General features: G+C 37.4%; 1 protein-coding gene across 5 annotated transcripts; it reads right to left on the bottom strand.

The window, feature by feature from the left end:
• Positions 1-1624: 1624 nt before the first annotated feature.
• Positions 1625-22223, bottom strand: LOC129048672 (protein FRG1-like). Of its 5 annotated transcripts, none has more exons than XM_054524589.2 (7): positions 21839-22223; positions 20888-20987; positions 19619-19689; positions 9868-9972; positions 6486-6577; positions 5390-5500; positions 1625-4217 (listed from the first exon to the last, which is right to left on the bottom strand). In XM_054524589.2, exons 3-7 carry the CDS (start codon positions 19643-19645, stop codon positions 4076-4078), a joined length of 477 nt encoding a protein of 158 aa, XP_054380564.1. In that variant the 5' UTR covers positions 19646-19689; positions 20888-20987; positions 21839-22223; the 3' UTR covers positions 1625-4075. The 5 variants fall into 5 exon arrangements, 4 of the variants coding, with proteins under 4 accessions (XP_054380564.1, XP_054380563.1, XP_054380566.1 ...); XM_054524588.2 differs by having other exon boundaries at positions 20888-21070; positions 21839-22184; XR_010141870.1 differs by adding an exon at positions 10706-10881 and having other exon boundaries at positions 4119-4217; positions 20888-22201.
• Between the last annotated feature and the right edge of the window lie 378 nt (positions 22224-22601).

Below are 22601 nucleotides of genomic sequence, written 5' to 3'. Positions count from 1 at the left end.
TAGCCAAATGTAATCAACTCTCTTCCTTTTACTTCCTTTTTTGAATCAAAATGTTACACTTCTACAAGCAAGAGCAACAACTCTACATCTGTATCACTGCAGTGCCTAGAAGATACAACAGGACAATTTACAAATCCAAATTTCCAGGAAGTCTTTGCACACACCTCTAGTACAAAAGATGCTTCAGAGACTAGAGGGTCAGAGGGCAAAGAGAGGAAATATTCAACTCCCAGTTCAGGTCAAAAGGGAAGAAAGCCTGGTGTTGAAAGAAATCCAAGAATGACTGTGTCTGCAACTCGCTCCTTTCTGTAAAGTTTTCATGGCGTTTTACTTAAAATATTTGCTCTTATGATGGTCAATAATATTAATAGTTATGCTTTGTAAGAGAATTTATTCTTTACTTATAATTAATGGATCATTCTAAGTTATTATATGTTTAGTTGCTAAAGTAAGATGATGTGAAAGATTAGTTGCCTCTTAAATGTTTCTGAGATCTTTGCTTTATTTTTATATTATGATCTGTGTTTCCAAAGTTGAGCTGTCATTTTATTGTTTATTCAAATGTAGAATAAAGCTTAAGTTTGGGGAGAAAAATAAAAGTTAGAGTTTTCCTTTCAGCTCTATAGAACAGTCATTTATTTCTATAAATATTCTTTATGTAGCTTTCCTAGTTCCGTATTTAAAAAGATAAATATGGAGATCTACACAGGTCTCAGTAAATAATAATTCCTGATTAATAATTCATTTATTATAAAGCTTGAAGTTTAAAGTAGAATTTTGCTCAGCCTACATATCTTTTATGGTCAGGCTGCTAGAATTATGTAATGCCCAGTTAAATTTCAATTTCAGATAAACAGGGAATAATATTTTAGTATAAGCATGTCCCAAATATTGCATGGGATATACTTACACTGAGAAGAGTATTGTTTATCTGAAATTTAAAGTTAACTGGGCATGATATATTTTCTGTGGCAAACTGTTTTATAGAGAACAGGGTAAGTCAGCTAAATTTTAGAATATTTAACCCTAACCTGGTGTTCTAAGTCTTTCCTTTTTGAAATTATTATTATTATTTGGAGTCAGTGTCGTGCTCCATCACCCAGGCTGGAGTGCAGAGGCACAATCACAATGCCCTGTAGCCTTGAGCTTCTGTTCTCAAGTGATTCTGGCACCTCGGCCTTTGCCCCCCAAGTAGCTAGTACCACAGGTACGTGGGCCCAGCTAATTTTTTTTTTTTCTCATAGAGACAGGGTCTCAGGCTGGTCTGGAACTCCTGGGCTCAAGCAATCCTCCCACCTCTGCCTTCACTTCCCAAATAGCTGAGACCACAGGCACACGCCACCACCATACCCAGCTTATTTATTTTATCAGGTTGGTGCAAGAGTAATTGGGGCTTTGCCATTGAAAGTAATGCCATTGAAAGTAATGCACCACCCTAATAATTTTTTGTGGGTACAGTGTCTTGCGCTGTTGTCTAGGCTGGTTTCCAACACCTGGGATCCAGTGACCCTCCTGCCTTGGCCTCTAAAAGTTCTGGGATTACAGATGGGAGTCACTGCACCAAGTTACTTTGTATAATTTTTAACATAAACATAAATATTTTGAGAAATAGAAATGTTAAAATCATTGGAGGAAATTATATTGTAAAGTATACAATAGAAAAAAATCAAACAAAATACAACTAATACAACAAAAATTAACAAAATTTTCAGAGAAACAAAACAAAACCTTGTTTTACAATCTTCAGAATTCAATCCCATTATATCAAACATATAAAGAAACATATTCAAAGAAAAAGGCAATCAATAGCGACTGACCTCGAGATGACCAAGATGTTGCAATTAGTGTGGATTTTTAAAGTAGTTATTGTAATTCTTATGAAAATGAAAACCCCAAAAACCCTTAAAATAAATGGATAGGAAATCACAGCAGAATAGAAGAAACTACAATAATAACAAAGGCTCAAGTGGAAATTCTAGAAGTGAGAAAGATTTCAAAATTAAAAAATAATAATCAATTGTGTTCAGGAGCAGCTTGGAGGTGGTAAAGAGTCAATGAACCTTAAAATACAATTGAAATGATTCAATCTGAAAAATGTGAGCAGTCATAGGTTGGGTTGAGGGAGCTTTTCCTTTGGTTAGTGCTTTTAGGTAATCTTGGTTTTGATAAGATTACTAGAGTGATCCGTCAGGGGCTTGCTAAGCCAGAGTTTATCTTGGTTTCAGTAGTGCTTTATACAAAACTCATATCATTTTGTAGAAGATGGAAGAAGAGTGGACCAGATGACAATATTTAGATGCAGTCATTCTTAACCTCCGTTGCTCTCCCAGTGGTCTAGCTGGGGTTTGCATAAAGTTGAATGGGAGGAATAGTGAAGGCGCCCCCACCTACCCTCTCCCCTGGTCCACTTGTCCTCCTTCACTAGTGGATAAAGTCCACGGGAACAGGCAAGTTATTTTAAATCTGTAACTTCTGTTGTCAAGATCTGCAATGAGTTCTGCTCGCTGCACTGGGGACAGGAACCAAAGGAACATAGGGGTGAACGAGTTAACATGGAGTCCAGTAACACCCGTTGCCTACGTGCAGAAAGTTTGTGACAGGAAAGCCAGTCAGCAGGCAGATGGTCTCAGATACCAAGCTAGTGTTGGCAAGCAAGTTTCAGTCTCTTGAAGGCGGTTTTCCTCATTGTGTGGTTTGCATCGCTTGCTTCAGAATGACTGGAGTACTTGTTAAAATGCAAATTTTGAGCCCAATCCTAGACCTCCTAAGCCTACATCTCTACGGATGGGTCTCAGTAGTCGATATTGGAAACGTTCAGGTCCCTAGGAGATGCTTATGCATATAGATTTGAACTGTTGTGTTTAAGGGTTAGGGAGCTGAGAGAAGCAAGGAATAGAACAAGCCCCTGGGTGGGAAGGCTCCATAAACTTGGCACTGTTAGCATTCTGGGCAGAACAGGATTCTGCCACATGCTTTGCAGCATCCCTAGCCTCTACCCTCTAACACCGTATTCCAGTTGTGAAAACCAAAAATGTCCCCTGGGAGGCAAAATAGTCACGAGTTGGGAACCGGAACCTCTGCTTTGTGGGATCAGAATGGTTACTTTGTTCCCAATCCAAGGATCAGAACACACGATGAGAGAATGTCCAGCTATTGGAACTGGAGTGCCAAGTTGAAGCTAGACCTACAACAAAAGCTTCAAAAGCTCCTTTATAGGGCTGATCCCATGCCTCAGCTACCTAGCTTGTACAGATGCCATGTAACTCTAGATTTGCTGACAGAAGGAATTTAAAGGCTAGGACTAGATAGGGTCTTTCAGGTTAGGCCAGCACACAACGTGGACTTTTGACATCATCCAGATGCTTGAACCAACCTCAGTCCTGAGGCAGAATTTCCCGTGGCATCTGATACACAGCCTGGATTTGGAGCTCTCACTGGGATTAGATGCCATGGGAATATTGTGTTTAGGAACTCTGAAACAGACAGGCTTCAACAAAGCAGACCTAAGCAACATGTAGCGTCTGAACTTCTTTATCAGCTTCCATTCCAGCCCACGAGGACAAAAGCATCACATACATATCCACTCTGGCAAACCTGTCCTCAGTAGGGAGTTTTCCCAGTACTACTCTCGCCTCTCTTCTGAGCCTACCTGCTTCTTTGTAATGTTTCCACTTTCTGTCCCACTCTCTAATAGATGATTTGTCCTCACTGCCCAGCCCCCTAGTTCTGATATTTGGATTGTCTGTGACCTGGGTAGTACTTAGGAGGTAGAATCAAAGCCTTGTTGATTGGAATGGGAGTTTCTAACTTCCTATTAAAGGCACTGATTAAGCATCTGTTGTATAAAGTAAAGTAAGATTATGATCCAGTAAGAAAGATTGCACAAGTAGCGCAGGAAGAATTGGTTTCTAGTACACTTCATGTTTCAGGACAGGAAATCCAGAAAATAATTCTTTGGTACGTTAAGTGTGTACCGTAAGTTTCATTTCCATATGAAAAACGGTAGTTAGCTCAAAAGTACATCCATGAATGATCCTGATTAAACTTGCTTAATCCTAGTTAAACTAGCTACTAGCTAAACAACAATTTCACAACAACTCAAGAACTCTGTAAAAGCATTTCCTCTGAATATTTTATTCAGAAAAAAACACAAAAAGATAAGGCAGAAACAAAAATCCCAGTCATTTGCAGTATCTGTCGGTTTCAACTTCACTCTCCTGTTAAAACAAAGAAAAATAGTAAAATTAATCTATGTAAAACATGCCATATATATTCAACTGCTAATAAATATAAAAGCTTTAAAAATGTGTGCTCAGTTTTGGTTACTGTATTACCACAACACTTATATTAAAATATGTATACTTTTAAATTTGGTTTCTATAAAAAATGGATTCTAATCTTATAAAAGTTTTTTCCTAATATTTAATAAATGTTGTCTAAGGGCTTTTTCAATCCAAATAGCAATTTTAATTATTCCAGAATTTAAGGGTGCTCTAAATTTCCATTTAACAGGGTGAGAATGCTGTATTATTACAAGTGATAAAAGTTACAGGACATAGAGGGTTATTCTGTTTTAGAGTCCACATCCTGATTATATTTTATAACCTCTTCTTGATTTCTTACAACTAGATACATATTCATTTGCAAAGCTGGAAAAAAATTCTTAACATTATTTACTGACTTTAGGTATGAATTCTACCAGCTAGTTAACAGGAAATATGTAATTAAGCATTGCCTTTATCAAGTAATGTAAAAAAAGAGTAAGAGTAAATTTGCAACATAGGACTTGAATGAGCGGCTGGTGATTATCATAATCTGGCACTTAACTGATTTATACTTGTACACTCACAGCTAAACGTCTGTTTTTCTATGTTGTAAATCTAGGACATTACTTATCTACATAGGAAGAGTAATAAATATTAATAATGTGCTATGATAAACATCCTGCACTCTTCCAAATCTTACAATAAAACTGCTTCTATTTCACTTGTTTAGCTTTTATACTTAGTTTTTTAGTTGATCTTTGCTTATTTTAAGGATCCTGAACTACTCTAACAGAATCCACATACTTTTTATATTAGTCAAACTGCTTCTTTCTAACTCTGGTTCTAATAGTTATAAAAAGATAATGATAAATTTATGAAGTAGATACAGTCAAACTTGAATTTCTTTAAGTATATACTTAGAATCGGTTATAATTTTTAGATATTCTTTCTTGGCAGTATTTTCCCAAACTCATGATGTCCTCTCTAGGTAATATTGCCACACTCATAAATTAGAAATAAAGACAAAAATGTGAAAACTACAGTAATTTAAGAGAATATAGGTTTTCTACATGCCATTTCTATTGGCTACTGAAAATAGTGGAAATAAGTAAATAAATAGCTACCTGTCCAGAAGCATCTCATGCAAAAATCCATCTTTCTGAGCCTTTTTAGGAATTTTACTGTCTTCTTTATGTATTTTAACTTTGTGGTCTTGGAAGCTCTGAAATTTCTTTCTGCAAAGAAAATGTCTTCATTGAAAAATACCTGGAACTCTGATTATACATATTTACTATTAAATTTATAAATACTGTTAATTTCTTTTTCACTTATTAAAAAAGTCTAATTATAGGCCAGGCACAGTGGGTCACGCCTGCAATCCCAGCACTTTGGCAGGTCAAGGCAGGCAGATCACTCGAGGTCAGGAGTTCGAGAACAGCCTGGCCAACATGGTGAAACACTGTCTCCACTAAAAATACAAAAATTAGCCGAGCATAGTGGCGTGCGCCTGTAGTCCCAGCTACTCAGGAGGCTGAAAAAGGAGAATCACATGAACCTGGGAGGTGGAGGTTACGATGAGCTGAGATTGTGGCACTGCACTCCAGTCTGGGGGACAGAGCGAGACTCCATCTTGAGGGAGAAAAAAAAGTCTAATTGTATTTTTTTTAATGAGCTGGAGATTTTGAACAACAAAGATGACCTTCGTGACCTCTCAAGAGGAGGGCCACTCATTGACTGGGTAGCACAAGCCCCTACTTCTATTAGGGCATGCTGGCTGGAGTCCCCTCTGTCCTGGCCATAGCACAGCCTTTGACTGGCATCACGCCCATTCTATGAATGAATAGAGAGATTGACTAACGCGAGTGACTAGCTTTGGGAGCTGGTAGGATGATTAGGAAAACTGAACCCTCAATAAAAGAAAAGCATTTAGCTCAGTGCTCTGTCCTAGAGGCTACATTATGTTGCCTCTTCTTGTCCATCAGTTTTCATTTTTTCAGACAGGGTCTTGCTCTGTCACCCAGGCTGGAATGCGGTGATGATCAGAGCTTACTGCAGCCTTGAACTCCTGGGCTCAAACAATCGTCCTGTCTCAGCCTCCTGAGTAGCTGGGCCTACAGGCATGCACCACCATACCCAGCTAGTTAGGTAATTTATTTTGAAAGCACTTTGAGAAGCACTTCACTGTCAAATCTGTAGGTCTAAAAGGAAATGCATACATACACATAATTGATTTCACATTGTTTTACATCTCCTTTGTCTTCTTCTGGAATGTCATCTTTTTTCTTGGTTTCTCTTTCAGCGCAGGATCTAATCTAGATATTGGAAAAGAGAATCCAATGGGTTATATGTTTATCTTCCACCTTCCCCACTTTACATATCACATAAGAACATTCGAGATGATTACTTATGCAGAAGAAAAAATTAACTGAGCAACTATATTCAGAAAAAGACAGGTTCTGGCTATGTGTTTTTACTTCATATATATAATCTATATGAGTAAGTGCTATCACATGCTTCCTTCTCAGCCCTTGTGTCAGAAACACTACAGACAAAATTGTTTCAGAAACATTTTATACATCAGATGCTGCTAGGCAATAAAGCAATCATTAATTTAATTTTGTCGTCCAAGTGAATACACTAGGATCAAATTATCCCTAGTAGACAAGTGTCATTTGATCAGATTGAAAGATCAATAGCTCTTTTACATTGCACAGACTATTACCAAACTATTAAAACTTTTAACATTACACAACTTGTTTTTAATTAATTGGAACCCACCTCTTTTAGTAGCTTCTTATATCCTCCTAAGTTGGATAGATGTTTACTATCACATGTCATAAGTTAATTAATCTGCATTCAACAATTAGGATCACCCACAGAAGAGGCAATGGGCAATGGTAAGGATTCATGTCTCCTAAGGGACCTCTGTGGTCAGAGTCCAGTTCCAGGGCTGCTTAGAAAGTGATGACAAAAAACGTGATTGTGCCACTGAGTTCTTTGTGACAGTTTTGATTAGAGGGGTCCCAGACCTCAAAACATTCCCTGCTAGGGCCTGTAACACAATGCTACCTTTAGTAAGAGGATCTGTGTTCTGGTAGACGAGGCAAGGTCCTAAAGGTGAAGGGCTGACAGAGATTAATTAGGGCAGCCTGCAATTAAATGGTATGAAAAGAGTGCTAAATAATCACTGTTCAGAGCTTCCAAGTACTTGACTAACCAAAGAGACCCAGAAAACTTTGTATTTCATCCGAAAATTGCTTTAAATAGTGAAAAATGCAATCTTTGTGTATCTTTGTGTCTTTGCATAAGTGCAAAGCACTGCACATATATTTGCAATTGTTGCATTCAATAACACTTTTGTGATGATATCCAGATGAAAAAAATTTAAACATGATACAATAAAATATAAATAAATTAAATTAAATGTAAGTCACCAACCCATCTGCATTTCCTCAATGACCTGTTTCCTGAGAAGCAATGTGCTATGAAATACTGAGAGTGGCCTCTGGAGTCAACTGAGTCTGGGTACACATCCTGTCTTACCACACCTTGAAATCACTGTGATTTCCATGAACTGACTGACAAAAACCACGAGGATGTAAGGAGGGTCAGAGGCTGTCTTCCTGTCTGTAAGGCTGAGCTCACATCCACCTCACAGGGGCATTATGGAAATTCAAGACTACTACGCATGTGCCGGATGCATGCAATGAAAAAATATAGCATTTCACTTCTCTAACTGTAAGAAAATATCTACATTTTATATTGAAATTGTTTGAGCTTTAGATTTGAAATTAACTGAAATCAAGACTATTCTAAAAAGAAAATCAAACATATGACTGGAAATCTAACATGAAGCTCGTACAGAGAATTGAGAGATGGTTTTAAATTACACTGGCAGTAGAGAAAAATGTAACGTAAATTTTTATGCTCTAATTATAAGAATGAAGGGCATTTTAGAAAAGACATTTGCCCCCTCTCTTAGAGCCTTCCACTCTGGCCCCCACAATGCCAGCAAATCTGGGTCACACTGGATGCAACGTGTGATTCCCAACAGAGACAAACAAAGCAAGGTTCACGATGCTCAGTACTGCGTTGGAATGCCAAGACACAGAAAAACCACGTGTCAAGAAGTGGGGAGTTATTCCTTAGACACATCCTGGTATATGTTTATGATTAAAGATCAGTGCCTTGCTCAGTACTGGGATGGAATGCCAAGACACAGAAAAGCCATGTGTCAAGAAGGGGGAGTTATTGTTTAGACACATCCTGGAACATGTTTGTCATTAAGGATCAGTGGCTTTTGTGAGTCTAAGAAATTAAGCCTTAAATGTTTTCATCAAATTCCAGTTAACTACCTGATTTATCTAGGTTATATTAACAGTATTATTTAGAATTTCACCTTGATATGAAGATGTCTGTTTAACTTTTACAATGATGTAAAACAAACAGTAGGATTAGGGAGGGCACAGGCCACTGGTGGAATGGATAACGTGTCTGACTACGGATGAGGGAATTTAGCCTGTAATAAGGAACTTTTATTTCCAGCTTAGTGAGGCAAACACATTTTAAAAATAAAATAAAAATCATGTTTTATGTGATTCATGTTTCTCCTAATGCAAAGAAGACGGGTACTATTAATAAAAATATTTTTCAAATGTAAGGGCTAAGGCCCCAGAAGTTCTGCTATGATTTTTTATGTTTCATAGAGTGATTATCATCACAGAAGCTCAAGCATTACATAAATACAAATGCGTATACCCCGACCTGGTAATTCTGCTTCTGGAAATTTATCTTCAGGTCCACCCGCACATCTACAAATTGATGCATATTCAATGTTATGTACTGCAGCACTGTTTATAAGAGCAAAAGAATGGAAACAGCCTAAATTTCCATCTATAAAAGACTACATAAATTAAGGTACATCCCTAAAATGGAATATTATGTGGCTGTTAAAAGAGAGAAAGAGAAGAAAAGCAAGAAAAAGAGAAAATTTTGTGCATTCAAACTAATAGTAGAAAACTCTCCAAGATACAATTTTAAGGAAAAAAAAAGTCAAAAGTTGAGAAGACTAGAGAGGAGGCTGCCTTTAGTGTAAAAAGTTGAAAATTATAAATGTATTCATATGTTTATAAAGAAGTTTTAGGAGGCCATAAAAAAAACAAAGGGAAAGAGGAACAGGAGCTGGGACACAGGTGAGTAAGATGCATGGCAGGCATATGTCTTCATCTTCATATGCTTTTATTTAAAAATGTTGGATCACGTGTACATGTTATCTATTTTAAAAATTAGATTTTAAAATACAAGCAAGAAAACAAGAAAATGAAAGCTTAAAAAGAGCATGTGGAACTACCAGAAAAAGATAGTAATCCTTGGAGATAATGGCAAGGTAGCTCCTAGATGCATTGATTTCTTTACCACATTGTATAAACAAGCCATCAATTATGGGATTTATAATTAAAAATGAGTCTATTTGAAACAACACATTATAAAAAGCTATTAACTAAATCTTTAAAGTGACAGTAAATGATGATTTAACATTTTAAAGAGATACAGTCACATTGCATGTATGAATGCAGTCATCCGTATAAAATGTCATCATTACCTTGATCATTTCTTCTTCTCCTGCTGTTTTACTTTTTGCTTCTATGTCTCCTGCTTCATTGCATCTAATAAAGCAGCTGTCTGAGGCCAATAAAACCATTTTCCCCTAAGTGAAACAAAATAACAGAATAGCCATGAGGATACTTCTTGTAGAAGAAACATTAAGTGTTTAGACTGAATCAATTTTTCCTCCCTGATTTAAAAATCACAGAAAAGAACTTAAGAGAAGAACGTGAAAAATATAATACAAGAACATATAGAAAAGGAAACCAAAATCACCTTTCATTTTACTATTCAAAGATTACTACAATAAATATTTGTAGTGTATCTTCCTAGTAGGACTAAATTCTAATTAGATGAGGTAGGATTGCTTCCTTTCTAAAAGATCTACTGAAGATAAAACTGTTTAGTTCTGTTTGAAAAATTAACTTTAAAGACAAGAACATAATTATGAATGCATACTTTATTCAAATATTAGCATTTTAAGTAAAATTTATTTTCTTCAGAATTAGAAAACATGAAAAGGTATATACAATGCCTTTGGTGTTTTGAATTTTAGAATTGATGTCTGAGGGAGTTTTGTGTGTGAAAATAAATATTCATATACATTTTTAGTTGTTTAATGTTTGATTTATTACACTGCTTTCTATTAAACAAAACTTTAAAAACTGATTTTCTTGTGTATCTAAATCTGGGTTATAAATTTGGTTAGCTTATCTCCCATAACAAATAAAATGTTTATTTATAACGTGTATTTGGTTGATTCTTTTGGAAAACTTGGAATACCATAACATTTAGACAAAATATTTATAAATACAATGATTACAAAATATGTTAACCTTATATCACATCCAGTTAAAAACGTGCTGATAACATGGATTTAACATCTTAGTCAAGTCACAAGGGCTGGGTTTTCTTTCATCTGGATGGCTGGTGGTTCACATCGCGTGGTGGTCATAAGAAATACTATGAAGATCTCACATATCCTTTACTCGCTTTGTCTCAATGATGACATCTTGCATAAGTATCATACATTGTTAGAATCAGGAAACTGACATTGATATAATCCATGAAGCTTATTCAGATTTCACCAGTTTTACATGTACTTGTTTGCATGTATGTGCACAGATTCATGCCACTACCAGCACAGTCAGAATTAGGTTTTTAAAATACAAAATAGCAACATACAGCCAGGCATGGGGGTGTATGCCTGTAATCCCAGCTACTCGGGGAGCTGGGAAAGAGAATCACGTGAGCCCAGGAGTTCTAGGTTATAGTGAGCTATGATCATGCCACTGCACTCTAGCCTGAGTGACAGAGCAAGGTCCTGTCTCAAAAAAAGACCAAAACAAAACAAAAGACAACATGTAAGATACAAATTGATATATGGAGAACGGTCTCTCTCATGATAGACCCCAGCCATATATTCATACCTGCTTTCCAGAGGCAATGCCTATCATAATATTTCTTAAAAATACCTCTACAGGAAGACTTTCTAGCATAGTAATCTTTTTTTTTTTTTTTGAGACGGAGTCTCACTGTTTCACCCAGGCTGGAGTGCAGAGACGCGATCTTGGCTTATTGCGACCTCTGCCTCCCGGGTTCAAACCATTCTCTGCCTCAGCTTCCCGAGTAGCTGCCACCATGCCCGAATAATTTTTTTTTTGTATTTTCAGTAGAGACGGGGTTTTACCATATTGGCCAGGCTGGTCTTGAACTCCTGAGCTCGTGATCCACCCGCCTCTACTTCCCAAAGTGCTAGGATTACAGTTGTGAGCCACGGCGTCCGGCCAGTAATCTTAACTATGATTTTAGATTGAAAGCAAAACGAGCACAATCTGTGTCTATGTATACTAATTTCCAATTTGCCAATAGAAATGTTAGACTCTAGCAAAAATTATTTTAACAGTTGTTATAAAAGTTTATATCTTAATGTTAAAAAATATCCTCAAACCTACTCCTAAATTGTACTTTAACTAGAGTGGAAATGAGTCAATCATCAACTGGATATGACAAATTAAGGAATTCTTGTTAATGTTACCAGGTCTGATAATGACATAGAATAACGTATAAAAATAAAGAACAAAACATGTGATGAGAGAAATACATACCACGTTAAGAAATGTACATTTATGTACTTATGGGTAAAATGACATAATATCTGTGATTTTACTTAAAATTTTCTAGGAATTAATGTGTGTGTGGGTGAGTAAGTAAATGAAACGAGATTGGCAAAATATTGATAATTAATGCTGGGGCCTGGGCACATGGGGACTCATTATATTCTTCTATGTATGGATTAGTTTGGATATTTCCATAATGAAAAGGTTTTAAAGATTCAGTTAATTCCACTGCACAAAATTTTCTTTTAACTAAACATTTCATGCTTTTCATAATCAATTTTAAAATACATAAAATTTTACCTAAAATGAAGTTGGACCCTTATCTAACACCAAATACAAAAAGTAACTTCAAATAGACCAAAGGCCTAAATGTAAGAGCTAAAGTTAGAAAACTTTTAGAAGAAAATGGGAAAAGCTGCACGACAATGAATTTGGCAATGATTTGTTATATAGAACATCAAAGGCACAGGCAACAAAAGAAAACATAGACAAACTGGACTTCATCAGAATTAAAAACTTTTGTGCATCAAGAACCACTGTCAACAGAGTAAAAGGCAACCCAGAGAATGGAGAAAATATTTGTAAACTACACACATTATAAGGAATTAATATCCAGACTATATAGAGAACTCCAAAAAGACAAACACCACAATTCAAAACTGGGCAAAGAATATACACGGACATTGCTTCAAAGATGATATACAAATGGCCAATAAGCACTCGAAAAGATGCTCAACATCACTAGTCACTAGGGAAATATAAATCAAAACCATAATACAATACCACTTCACAACCATTATAATGCTATTATCAAAACAAACAAAAAACAAAAAACAGAAACCAAGAAAACCAGAAAAACAAATGTTGGGCAGGATGTGGAGAAACTGAAACCCTGTGCAATGCTGGTAGGAAGGTAAAATGGTGCATTCATTTAAATGCCACTGAAGTATACACGTAAAAATAGAAAAACTGGCAAATTCTATATTCTGTGTATTTTGCCTCCACACACACACAAAACCAATGGAGAAAAAGAAAATTAATCAAAATTAAAATTTCAGCTAAAGACGAGTAGAAAGCAATACAACTAATGACAATTTAGAAGATGGAGTTATAGCTACAATTGTTTTCAGTAAAAGAAATAATGCTTTATTCAGAATCATTATGAACAGTGTTATGATTAGCAAGTCTTTCTTATAAATGTAATAGTTAATAATTTTAAATTAGTTTTATTTTGTATGTTCTATGCCACGTTCACCAAGTACACTTATTATTAAATAAAATCATTTAAATATAATATCTCATTAATGTTTTGCAAATGAAGAAGAAATTTCTGGCAGACAAGCTCCTCAAAATTTTCACACTCTGTCCAAGTAGGGAAATGATACAATAACATTACTTATAATATTGTCAACAGAAAAAGAAATTACTTTGAGCAGATGCCAGTATTTTTTCTCAATGAGATTTCAAAGAACAAGAAAGCTAAACACAGTATCATCAAGAATTAAATGTGAGCATTCTGCCTACTTTCGGCAAGTGGCCTACATTCAAACTGTGGAGGTATGCTTATATGTTTAACGACTAAAGTAACATAACATAATACTTAACAGTGCCACTCGGGGGTTTTAGCTGTGAAAAAGCAGTGGATCCTAAGAACAGTGGGCACTGAAGTTGCCTGTCTCTACGTCAGGTTACAGCTCAAGCTGTGTATATGCTGCAGACGCCCAAGCTGAATTTAAGAGAATCCGCTCTAAAACATTACTTGCTATTTAGACAAATGCTTAAAGTTATTTCCTTTTAAACCTTAGGCAGATGGTGAAATATTCCCGCTGTGTTGTCTCACAATGCATAATAAAGCTTTTCACATATTTTCACATAGTTTAGAATGTTTACATATGTCTGGCATGCCTGTAATCCAGCATTTTGAGAGGTGGAAGCAGGAGAATCACTTAAGCCCAGGAGTTCAAAGTCAGCCTAGGTAACAAAAGGAGACCCCCATCTTTACAAAAAAAATAAGAAATTAGCTGGGTATGGTGATAGAAGACTGTGGTCCCAGCTACTCGGGAGTCTGAGATGAGAGGATTGCTTGAGCCTACGAGGTCGAGCGTGCACTGTCATGATCATGTCACTGCACTCCAGCCTGAGCAACAAAGCAAGAGCCTGTCTCAAAAAAAAAAAAAAAAAAAAAAAAAAAAAAAAAAGGCCTGATGCACCAGTGTCATGGCTGATAAGATACTACCAGGGCACCCTCATTCTAGCATCAAGGCTGTGTGACAGCTCACCTCACCTTCTGACTAACCCAGTGCTTCTGTTCTAAGGGCCCCTTTAAATCTCTGCCTTCATTATTTGCTTGGCACAAAGGAATGATATATTTTAGATTTGGAAATGGAATTTTCTTCCCCAATCTTACTGTAGTCTAAGTACCCTTCACAGACCTTCTATTAACCCATAGCTTACTTAGCTTTAGTTCCTGGGTAAATCAAATCTGTGTTTTGCAAACTACGATGTTGTAAGTTCAATTGCTTCTGAATCTAGCAGAGCTCAGTGAAACTCTTTGCTTACAGACATGCTCATTTTTATTAATGTCACACATGGTATTCTCCATGTGTAAGACAGAATTTCTTTCTTCCTATTTACCAATCCCTTCAGATCCTTGTGAGGAACGAACAGAACAGCTTTAAAAAATTAAAAGTTTTTTTTCTTTCCCTTCACAAATAGACACATGCTTACTTACACGGCAAATTTAGAAAATCTACAATGCAAAAGAAGGTGGAAGGGCAAAGAGAAAAAGACACAGAAGGACTTCCTCTTCCAGCCGAGATGGACTTGCCCTCCCACGATGACCAATGAGAAAACTGAAACTGGATAGAATATTTGAGAAAACTGTTTTCGGGGATTGGAACACAGGCAGAACAGGACTGTGATATTTGAGAACAGGAAAACACAGGAAGCAAATCTCACACAAACTTCTGTTTTCTGCCGAATGGCAGTTTCTTGACCACACAGAGAGAGGTAGAGACCTCCAAAAACGAGGCAATGTCACTGTCACTAAGCTGAGAGTCTTGCAGTGCTAACATGTTTGGAGTTTATAGAATAAGGTACAGGAGAAGAGGCAACTACATACAGATGAGGCCTCAAAAGTGTATGCAAAAGTTCTCTGCAGGTCTGGGGTCAAGGGCTGGGGGTAGTGCATACAGCAAGCAGGCTCCACAAGGCCTCTGCAGAGTGGCTGGCACTTCTGAGGGCTGACTGGAGATGCCAGAGATCACACAAATTTGGGACATAGCACAGTCGCAAGAATTTACCAAGTATACCTAGAACATGTGGCTGAGGCCCATGAGGATGAGACTTTCCTAGAGTAAGAGTCACTGTCTAAGTCTACAGGCAAAAACCTAATAAATAAGCACAAACTAAAAAAGGCCCAGGCTTGACAGGTGAAAAAGGGTGGTCAAATAATTTAACTAGGCATCAAGACATTTAACAGAAATAAAGGTTAAAATGTTATGAAAATGAAAGACTGAATTTATAAGGAAGACTTAACAATCCTAAATGTGTACACATGACAGCTTCAAAATACTTTAAGCAAAAACTGCTCAAGTAGACAGATCTAGAATTACAGCTGGAGGTTTTAACATAACTCTCAATACATTGTAGGATGAGTAAAAAATCAGTAAGGACACAGAAGATGTGCATAGTCACAAGCTCCACCAGTTGATCTAAGTGACATCTAAAGAACACTGAACCACCGGGCGCCACGGCTCACGTCCATAATCCCAGCACTTTGGGAGGCCGAGGCGGGCGGATCGCCTGAGGTCAGGAGTTTGAGACCAGCTTGGCCAACGTGGTGAAACCCCGCCTCTATTAAAAATATTAAAAAAAATTAGCCAGGCGTGGTGGCAGGTGCCTGTAATTCCAGCTCCTCTGGAGGCTGAAGCAGGAGAATCACTTGAAACTGGGAGGCGAAGGCTACAGTGAGCCGAGATCTTGCCACTGCACTCCAGCCTGCTGGGCAACAGAGCGCGACTTCATCTCCAAAAAAAAACAAAAAAACAAAAAAAGGCCTGAACCAACATCTGCAGAATACACATTCTTTTCAAGTGTACATGGAAATTCACTAAGAAAGTATGTTCTCCAACTATACTATAAATGAATTAGAAATCAGCAAAAATAACATACCTATAATATCTCTATGTAGTAGAAATTAAAAGCAATACACTTTTAAATAACTCAAGTGTCCATGAAAAGAAAAATCACAAGGAAAACTACATGATATTTTGAATGGAATGAAAATGAAAGCAAAATGTGTTGACTATAACTAAAACTAAAGTGGAATGAAGAGATCTAACTTCCTTCTTAAGAAGCAATAAAACAAGAGCAAAGTAAACTGAAAATAGTTAAAGGAAGGAAAAAAAAGACTGAAAATAAATGAAATAGAAAATGAAAAAAAGAGAAAATAAGTAATACTGAAAGAGGCTTGTCCAACCTGAGGGCTGCATGTGGCCCAGGCCAGCTTTGAATGCAGCCCAACACAAATTCATAAACTTTCTTGAAACATTATGAGATTTTTTTCTTTTTCTTTTTTTTTGCTTATCAGCTTATCGTTAATGTATTCTATGTGTGGCTTAAGACAGTTCTTCTCCTTCCATTGTGGTCCAGGGAAGCTAAAAGTTTGAATACCCCTGTACTAAAAGATCATCAATGATCTAAAATAAGTGATCTTATAAAGAATTGATAAACCTCCAGTTACACTGAGTGATCCAGGAAAAAATAGAAAAAACACAAATTACCAATATGAAGAGACTGCAATACAGATTAGATTGTACAGGCATTAAAAGGATATTAAAGGAATATTCTGAACAATTTTATGTCAATAAATCCAACAACGTGGATTAAAGGAAATTTTCCTAAAAGACACAAATTACCAAAACTGACAACAGAAAAATCTGAAAATATCTCTTAAAAAACCTTAATTCTCCCACAAAGAACTGAAACCAAACCAAACAGAACCGTCTAGGTTCAGATGACTTCACTGGTAAATCCTATCAAACATGTAAAGAAGAAATCATACCCATCTTACACAGCTATTTCCAAAAACAGGGAAGGAGACAGCACTTCCCATCTAATTTTATGACACCCAATATCACCTTGACACCAAAATCAAATAAAGACATTACAAGAAAAGGATACAAAAGTCCAATATCTCCCATCAACACCAATATAGAAATCTTAAAAAAAAAAAAAAAAAAAACCTAGAAATGAAATCTAGCAATATCCCAAAGGACAACGCACCACAACCAAGTGGGGTTTATCTCAGGCATGTAAAGTTAGTTTAAAAGTTGAAAATGAAACCAATGTAATTCATAGGCAGAATGAAGAAAGTTGTATAATCGTCTCAACAGATACAGAAAGAGGCATTTGACAGCATTAAACATCGTTATGATAAAAACTCCCAAGAAACAATGTTTAAAAGGGATGTCCTCATCTTGATAAAGGTTTTCTCTGTAGATCCTACAGACATCATACCATATGGTGGACTACTGAAAGCTTTCTGCCTAAACCTGGAAACAATGCAATTATGCCCATTCTCGCGACTTCTGTTCAACACTATGGAAGTCCTGGACAGAATAATAAACCAATAAAAAGCACGACAAGACATAAGGATTAGAAAGAAGAAGTAAAACGATAGTCACAGGAAACAATTGCAAATTTCTTAGTTTTCTATATAAACAAACCACTAGAAGTAATAAGTGAAACAGACTTATGAGACTACAAAATCACTATAAAAAAATCAATTGTAGATCTACGTACTAACAGCAAAAAACTGGAAAATCAAATTCAAAACTTCTATTGACAGTAGTGTAAAATTATAAAATACTTAAGAATAAATTTTTAAACAGGCATGCAAGACCGCTACATTGAAAATTATGAAATATTGAGGCCCAATATTAAGATGTTGATTCTCCCTCAAATGATCTGGACTCAATACAATTCTCTGAGAAAATCCAACAGACTTCACTGTAGAAATTAATAAACTAATAGTAAGTACAAAGTTGGAGGTCTCACACTACCTGATTTCAAGACTTCATGAAATTATAGCAATCAAGAGAACTATACCAACAGAAATACAGACAATCGATAGAACAGAGTTCAGAAATAGACCAATACATAGAAAGTTAATTGATTTTTTATGAAGATACGAAACTAGATTAATGGAAAAAGGAAACACAAATGGTGCTGGCATAAATGGTTATCAAGATGTTAAAAAAAAAAGTAAATCTTGAAACCAAACTCACACCATGCCAAAAATTAATTTGAGATTAATGACAGATTTAATGTGAAAACTAAAACTATGATTCCTCTAAAAGACAATGTACGATATTTTCCTGACTTTGGGGTAAGCAAAGATCTCTTAGATCAGAGATAAGGCAGTAACCATAAAGGAAAAAAAAATAAACTAAGCTTTATAAAAATTAAAAGCTTCTGACCATCCTGGCTAACATGGTGAAACCCCGTCGCTATTAAATACACAAAAAATTAGCTGGGCGTGGTGGCAGGTGCCTGTAGTCCCAGCTACTTGGGAGGCTGAGGCAGGAGAATGGCGTGAACCTGGGAGGTGGAGCTTGCAGTGAACCGAGATCGCGCCACTGGCCTCCAGCCTGGGCGACAGAGCGAGATTCCATCTAAAAAAAAAAAAAAAAAAAAAAAGCTGTCCATCCGAAAACCACCATTAAGAAACTGAAAAGGTAAAACTCAGACTGGGAGAAAAGACTGATAACACCATCGACTCTTGGCAAGGATGTAACTGGAACACTAATTCATTCTTGGTGGGAGGGTAAAATAGCACAACCACTTTAGAAAATTTTTGGCAGTTTCTTACTTAGTTAAACATTCACCTATCCTTTGACACAGCAATTCCACATCTACATATCTACCCTAGATATTTATCCTAATTTTAGTATTGTTGATTTGCCATTTCAAAAGCAATGATTCTTCCAGAACATTAGCTTTATACCATTCCATATTTTATATATTTTTTAAGCTACCATAATTTATGAAGATTCAAAATGCAACTTGCCAAGTTTTAAAAGAGAAAAAAAAAGTATGGAAACAACTAAATGGAAAATAGGCTGGTTAAGTGTGTTTTTGTCAGTTTATTTCTAGTATCATTTACAGGCTACTCTGACATTGTATTTAAAATTTTCATTCATTTCAGAGTTCACAAAATAATGATTTTTCCTGTGAAGATACTTCGTTTAAGAGACAACTGATTTCTATAACTAAAATGTATACATGTTCAAAGAAAAGAACTTGTAAAATATATTTGGTTGAATAACATTTACATTAAACCTTTAAAATTATGTATCAGAATCTCTGGCTACTAAGCAGTCTAATGGTGCCTACTAAGTCAGAGAGTTGTAATTCTTCTCTCCTGTGCTCTGTTCTGACAATGAAGTAAAGGCATCAGTAGCATCTACTGTGCTAAAGAATAAATGGAATTTAAACTGTAGGTAATATTTAAGCACTTTAAGACAAATATGAATACATCATAAATTTCTAACTAGGAAAATATTTTCAACGAGATCTCAAGAAATGTTAACTTTTTTCAGAATACAGCACTGAAAACTCACTCACCAACATCATCAAGCTGGGTTTCTTCATATTCTTCTCTTTTTCTCTTCTTACCTTTGCTCTTTTTCTTCTTACTACAGGACATAATTTATATAGATGAGTTTAGGTATATTGATTTGTGTGATAAATAATTATCGTAAGATTGAGACTTGGAAGTCTTTTAAGCTGTTTCATTTATAAATTATTTATTTGGGAAGACTTACATTGCTATGCCCTCTTAAATACAGTACTGAGAATTTGCTTCAGGCTTTGTACATATTATGTTAAAGTTCAAAGCAGATTGTAGAGCCACACTGCCAGATTTTAAATCCTGATTCTGTCACTTCTTAGCTCTGCGATTTTTGGAAAAGGTACTGAATCTCTCTGTGGGTCAGTTTCCCCACTTAAAAGATTAGGATAATAACTTAACTCTCAAGGCTATTGTGAGAATTAAGAGGTAATATGCATCTTCACACATTGCTGGAGGAAATTTAAAATGGTGCAGCTTCTACAGGAAACAGTTTGTGGTTCCTCAAAAAGTTAAAGAGTTACCATATGACCCAGCAATTTTACTCCTAAGTATGTATACCCAAGGGAAATGAAAACATACACACACAAAAATATTACGTAAGAATATTCACATTAGCATTAGTCACAACAGTCAAAAAGGGGAAACAACCTAAATGTTCATCAACTGATGAATGGATGAACAAAATGATACATCCATACAATGGAATACTACACAGCCATAAAAAGGAACAAGTGTCACAACAATGATGGACCTCAAGAACGTTATAAGTGAAAAAAGCCATACACAAAAGGCCACATGTTGCATGATTTCTTAGGAAATATTCAGAATAGGCAATTTCACAAAGATAGCAGACTAGTGGTTGCCAAGGACTAGGAGAGGGAGAGGATGGGATGTGACTGCTTTAATGGGTAGGAAGAGATTTCCTTCTGAGATGACGAAAATGCTGAGCAACTAGACAGTGCTGAACCTCTTGAATATATACTAAAATCCACTGACTGTACAAAAGGGTGAATTTTATAATTATGAATTACATCGCAATAAAAAAATAAAAAAACAAGAGCGATTTGAAAAAAGTTAATGTGCAAAGTGCCTACAACAATTTCTTGGCACATTGAAAGTGCTACATAAGCATTAATTATGATCATTACGATAATCTTAAGACACTCTTGTCTGCATTTTCATCATAAAGTTTTCAGAAAATAACTCACCACTCCTCACAGGAAATTCACAGAGTAAAAATCTCACATTCATTCAGGATATACCTGTGACTTATTCTGGCATCTTCGTGAGCCCAGACTCCTCAAGAGGGTTCTCAAGGGCAGTAGCTTCAGCTCACTCCTTGATACTTTCTTTCCATCTCACCTAACAATATCAAAACCTCTGTTTATCACGGAGACCAGGAGGAAATGCTCAATATTTCTATGTACAGAAAACCTCGGGCAAATCTGCCAGATAAAAAAGAAGCGGTGATATGAGTTCACAGGTATTTTTCTCCTAAAGAGCTAATAAATTACCACTACGACCTCCTCCTGACATTTGGCTCAATTTATTTACTGCATATATGTTCTCTCATTTAATCCTCACAGTCTTCTAAAGGTATAAAAAATGGTCTGAAAGTATAAATGTGTAAACGGAGGTTCAAAGATATTTGATCTCTTAATGAGTACATGGAAGTTCAGACATATTAACCAATTTGCCAAAAATTACAAAATTAGCAAATGACAGAGTGTAGTTTCGAGCCCACATCACAATCAAAGCCCATATACACCTCAACCACTGTGTGATTCATCCTGGTTTCACTCTACATATTAGCTTAGAAAAAATTAATCAATAATTTTTCCAGGAAGAGACAATGGAGAAAAGAATAATCCCTAACAAAGGAAGTTAGTATCATGAACTACGAGATCAGACTAACGCAGACCACCAGGCAGAGGCCTGGAGAGATGCCTCGGGGGACCCAAACTCGTGGGTACGGGGCCAAGGGTCACCCGCCCTTCTATCCTGTTTCCAGGGTCGTACGCGCGGGAGGCTGCTCCTCTCTGCACAGGCTCGGGAAACCGCGGTCCGGCCTCCGTCCTGCCTGGACAGTGGCCAGGGCGAAGCCTGTGAGGCCACAAAACCGGGTCTCTGCGCCACGACTTCTACCGGATTCGCGGGGGTGGAGTGCATCCGAAAAGAACTGAGGAGGCTCCCGCCGGAGCTGCAGGGCCCACCTCTTCGCCTTGGTTCCCTTGAGCACAAGCTTGGTAGACTTCACGTAAGAGTACTCTGCCATGGCTCCGGGGACTCCTGCGCTGAGAGGCTGAAGCCGGCTCAGGACGAGTATATGACCCAGAGCAGCACGAGGGCGGGGAGGAACAGAAGTGCAGGCGAAGTAAACACTCGCTGACAGCGTACGTCTGTCCAGAACCCACATTCGTCTTGATTCAAAACCTGAATGGCTGAGATTTCCACATCCGCGTTTCTGCCGGAGAGCTACGGCGGCCGCAGAGGGCCGAAAGGTGTCCGCACACAGCTGCTCCCTGGCTCTCTCTCGAGGAGCCCCTGAGGATTGGCGCCTCCCCGAGGGGAGGAAAGCCCGCCGGAGGCGCTGGTGCTGGCTGTGGCGGGGCTGCCGGGCGCGCTGTGGAACCGCCTCCCTCTAGAGCTGCAGGCTGGCTACAGTCCCCGCGGGGGCGGGAAGCGGCTCAGGCTGCCCTCGCTGGCCTGTGGCGGTGCGGCTGGAAGCGCGGGCCACTGGTGCGCGGGTCACTCGGGGCTGTGCCTCGCGCGAATGTTTGTGCAGGAAACAAACAGGAAATACCCTAAAATAGAATGAAGCGCCATGTTGAGGGCCCCGGACGTCGCGAGAGCTGTGGGAATGTGGGCTGAGGTGGAGAGTTATGGTGGCGCGTGTTACAGGTTCAGGGGTCAGGAAGAAGCCTAATCTTGGAGGTGGCATCTGAGGAGGGTCTTGAACGCTGGGCAGGCTTTTGC

Source organism: Pongo abelii, chromosome 9, assembly GCF_028885655.2.
Source record: "Pongo abelii isolate AG06213 chromosome 9, NHGRI_mPonAbe1-v2.0_pri, whole genome shotgun sequence".
In the NCBI taxonomy this organism is placed as follows: Eukaryota; Metazoa; Chordata; class Mammalia; order Primates; family Hominidae; genus Pongo; species Pongo abelii.
Note: the sequence above shows the minus strand (reverse complement) of the source record. Positions and strands in the feature narration are given on the sequence as shown.

Coding starts and splice junctions, on each gene's coding strand:
- LOC129048672 (XM_054524589.2), bottom strand. CDS start 19,645: ATGAAGAAACCCAGCTTGATGATGTTG. Junction 6,578..9,867: donor GAGAAGAAGAAATGATCAAG/GTAATGATGACA, acceptor TCCAATATCTAG/ATTAGATCCTGCGCTGAAAG. Junction 4,218..5,389: donor CATGAGATGCTTCTGGACAG/GTAGCTATTTAT, acceptor TTGTTTTAACAG/GAGAGTGAAGTTGAAACCGA.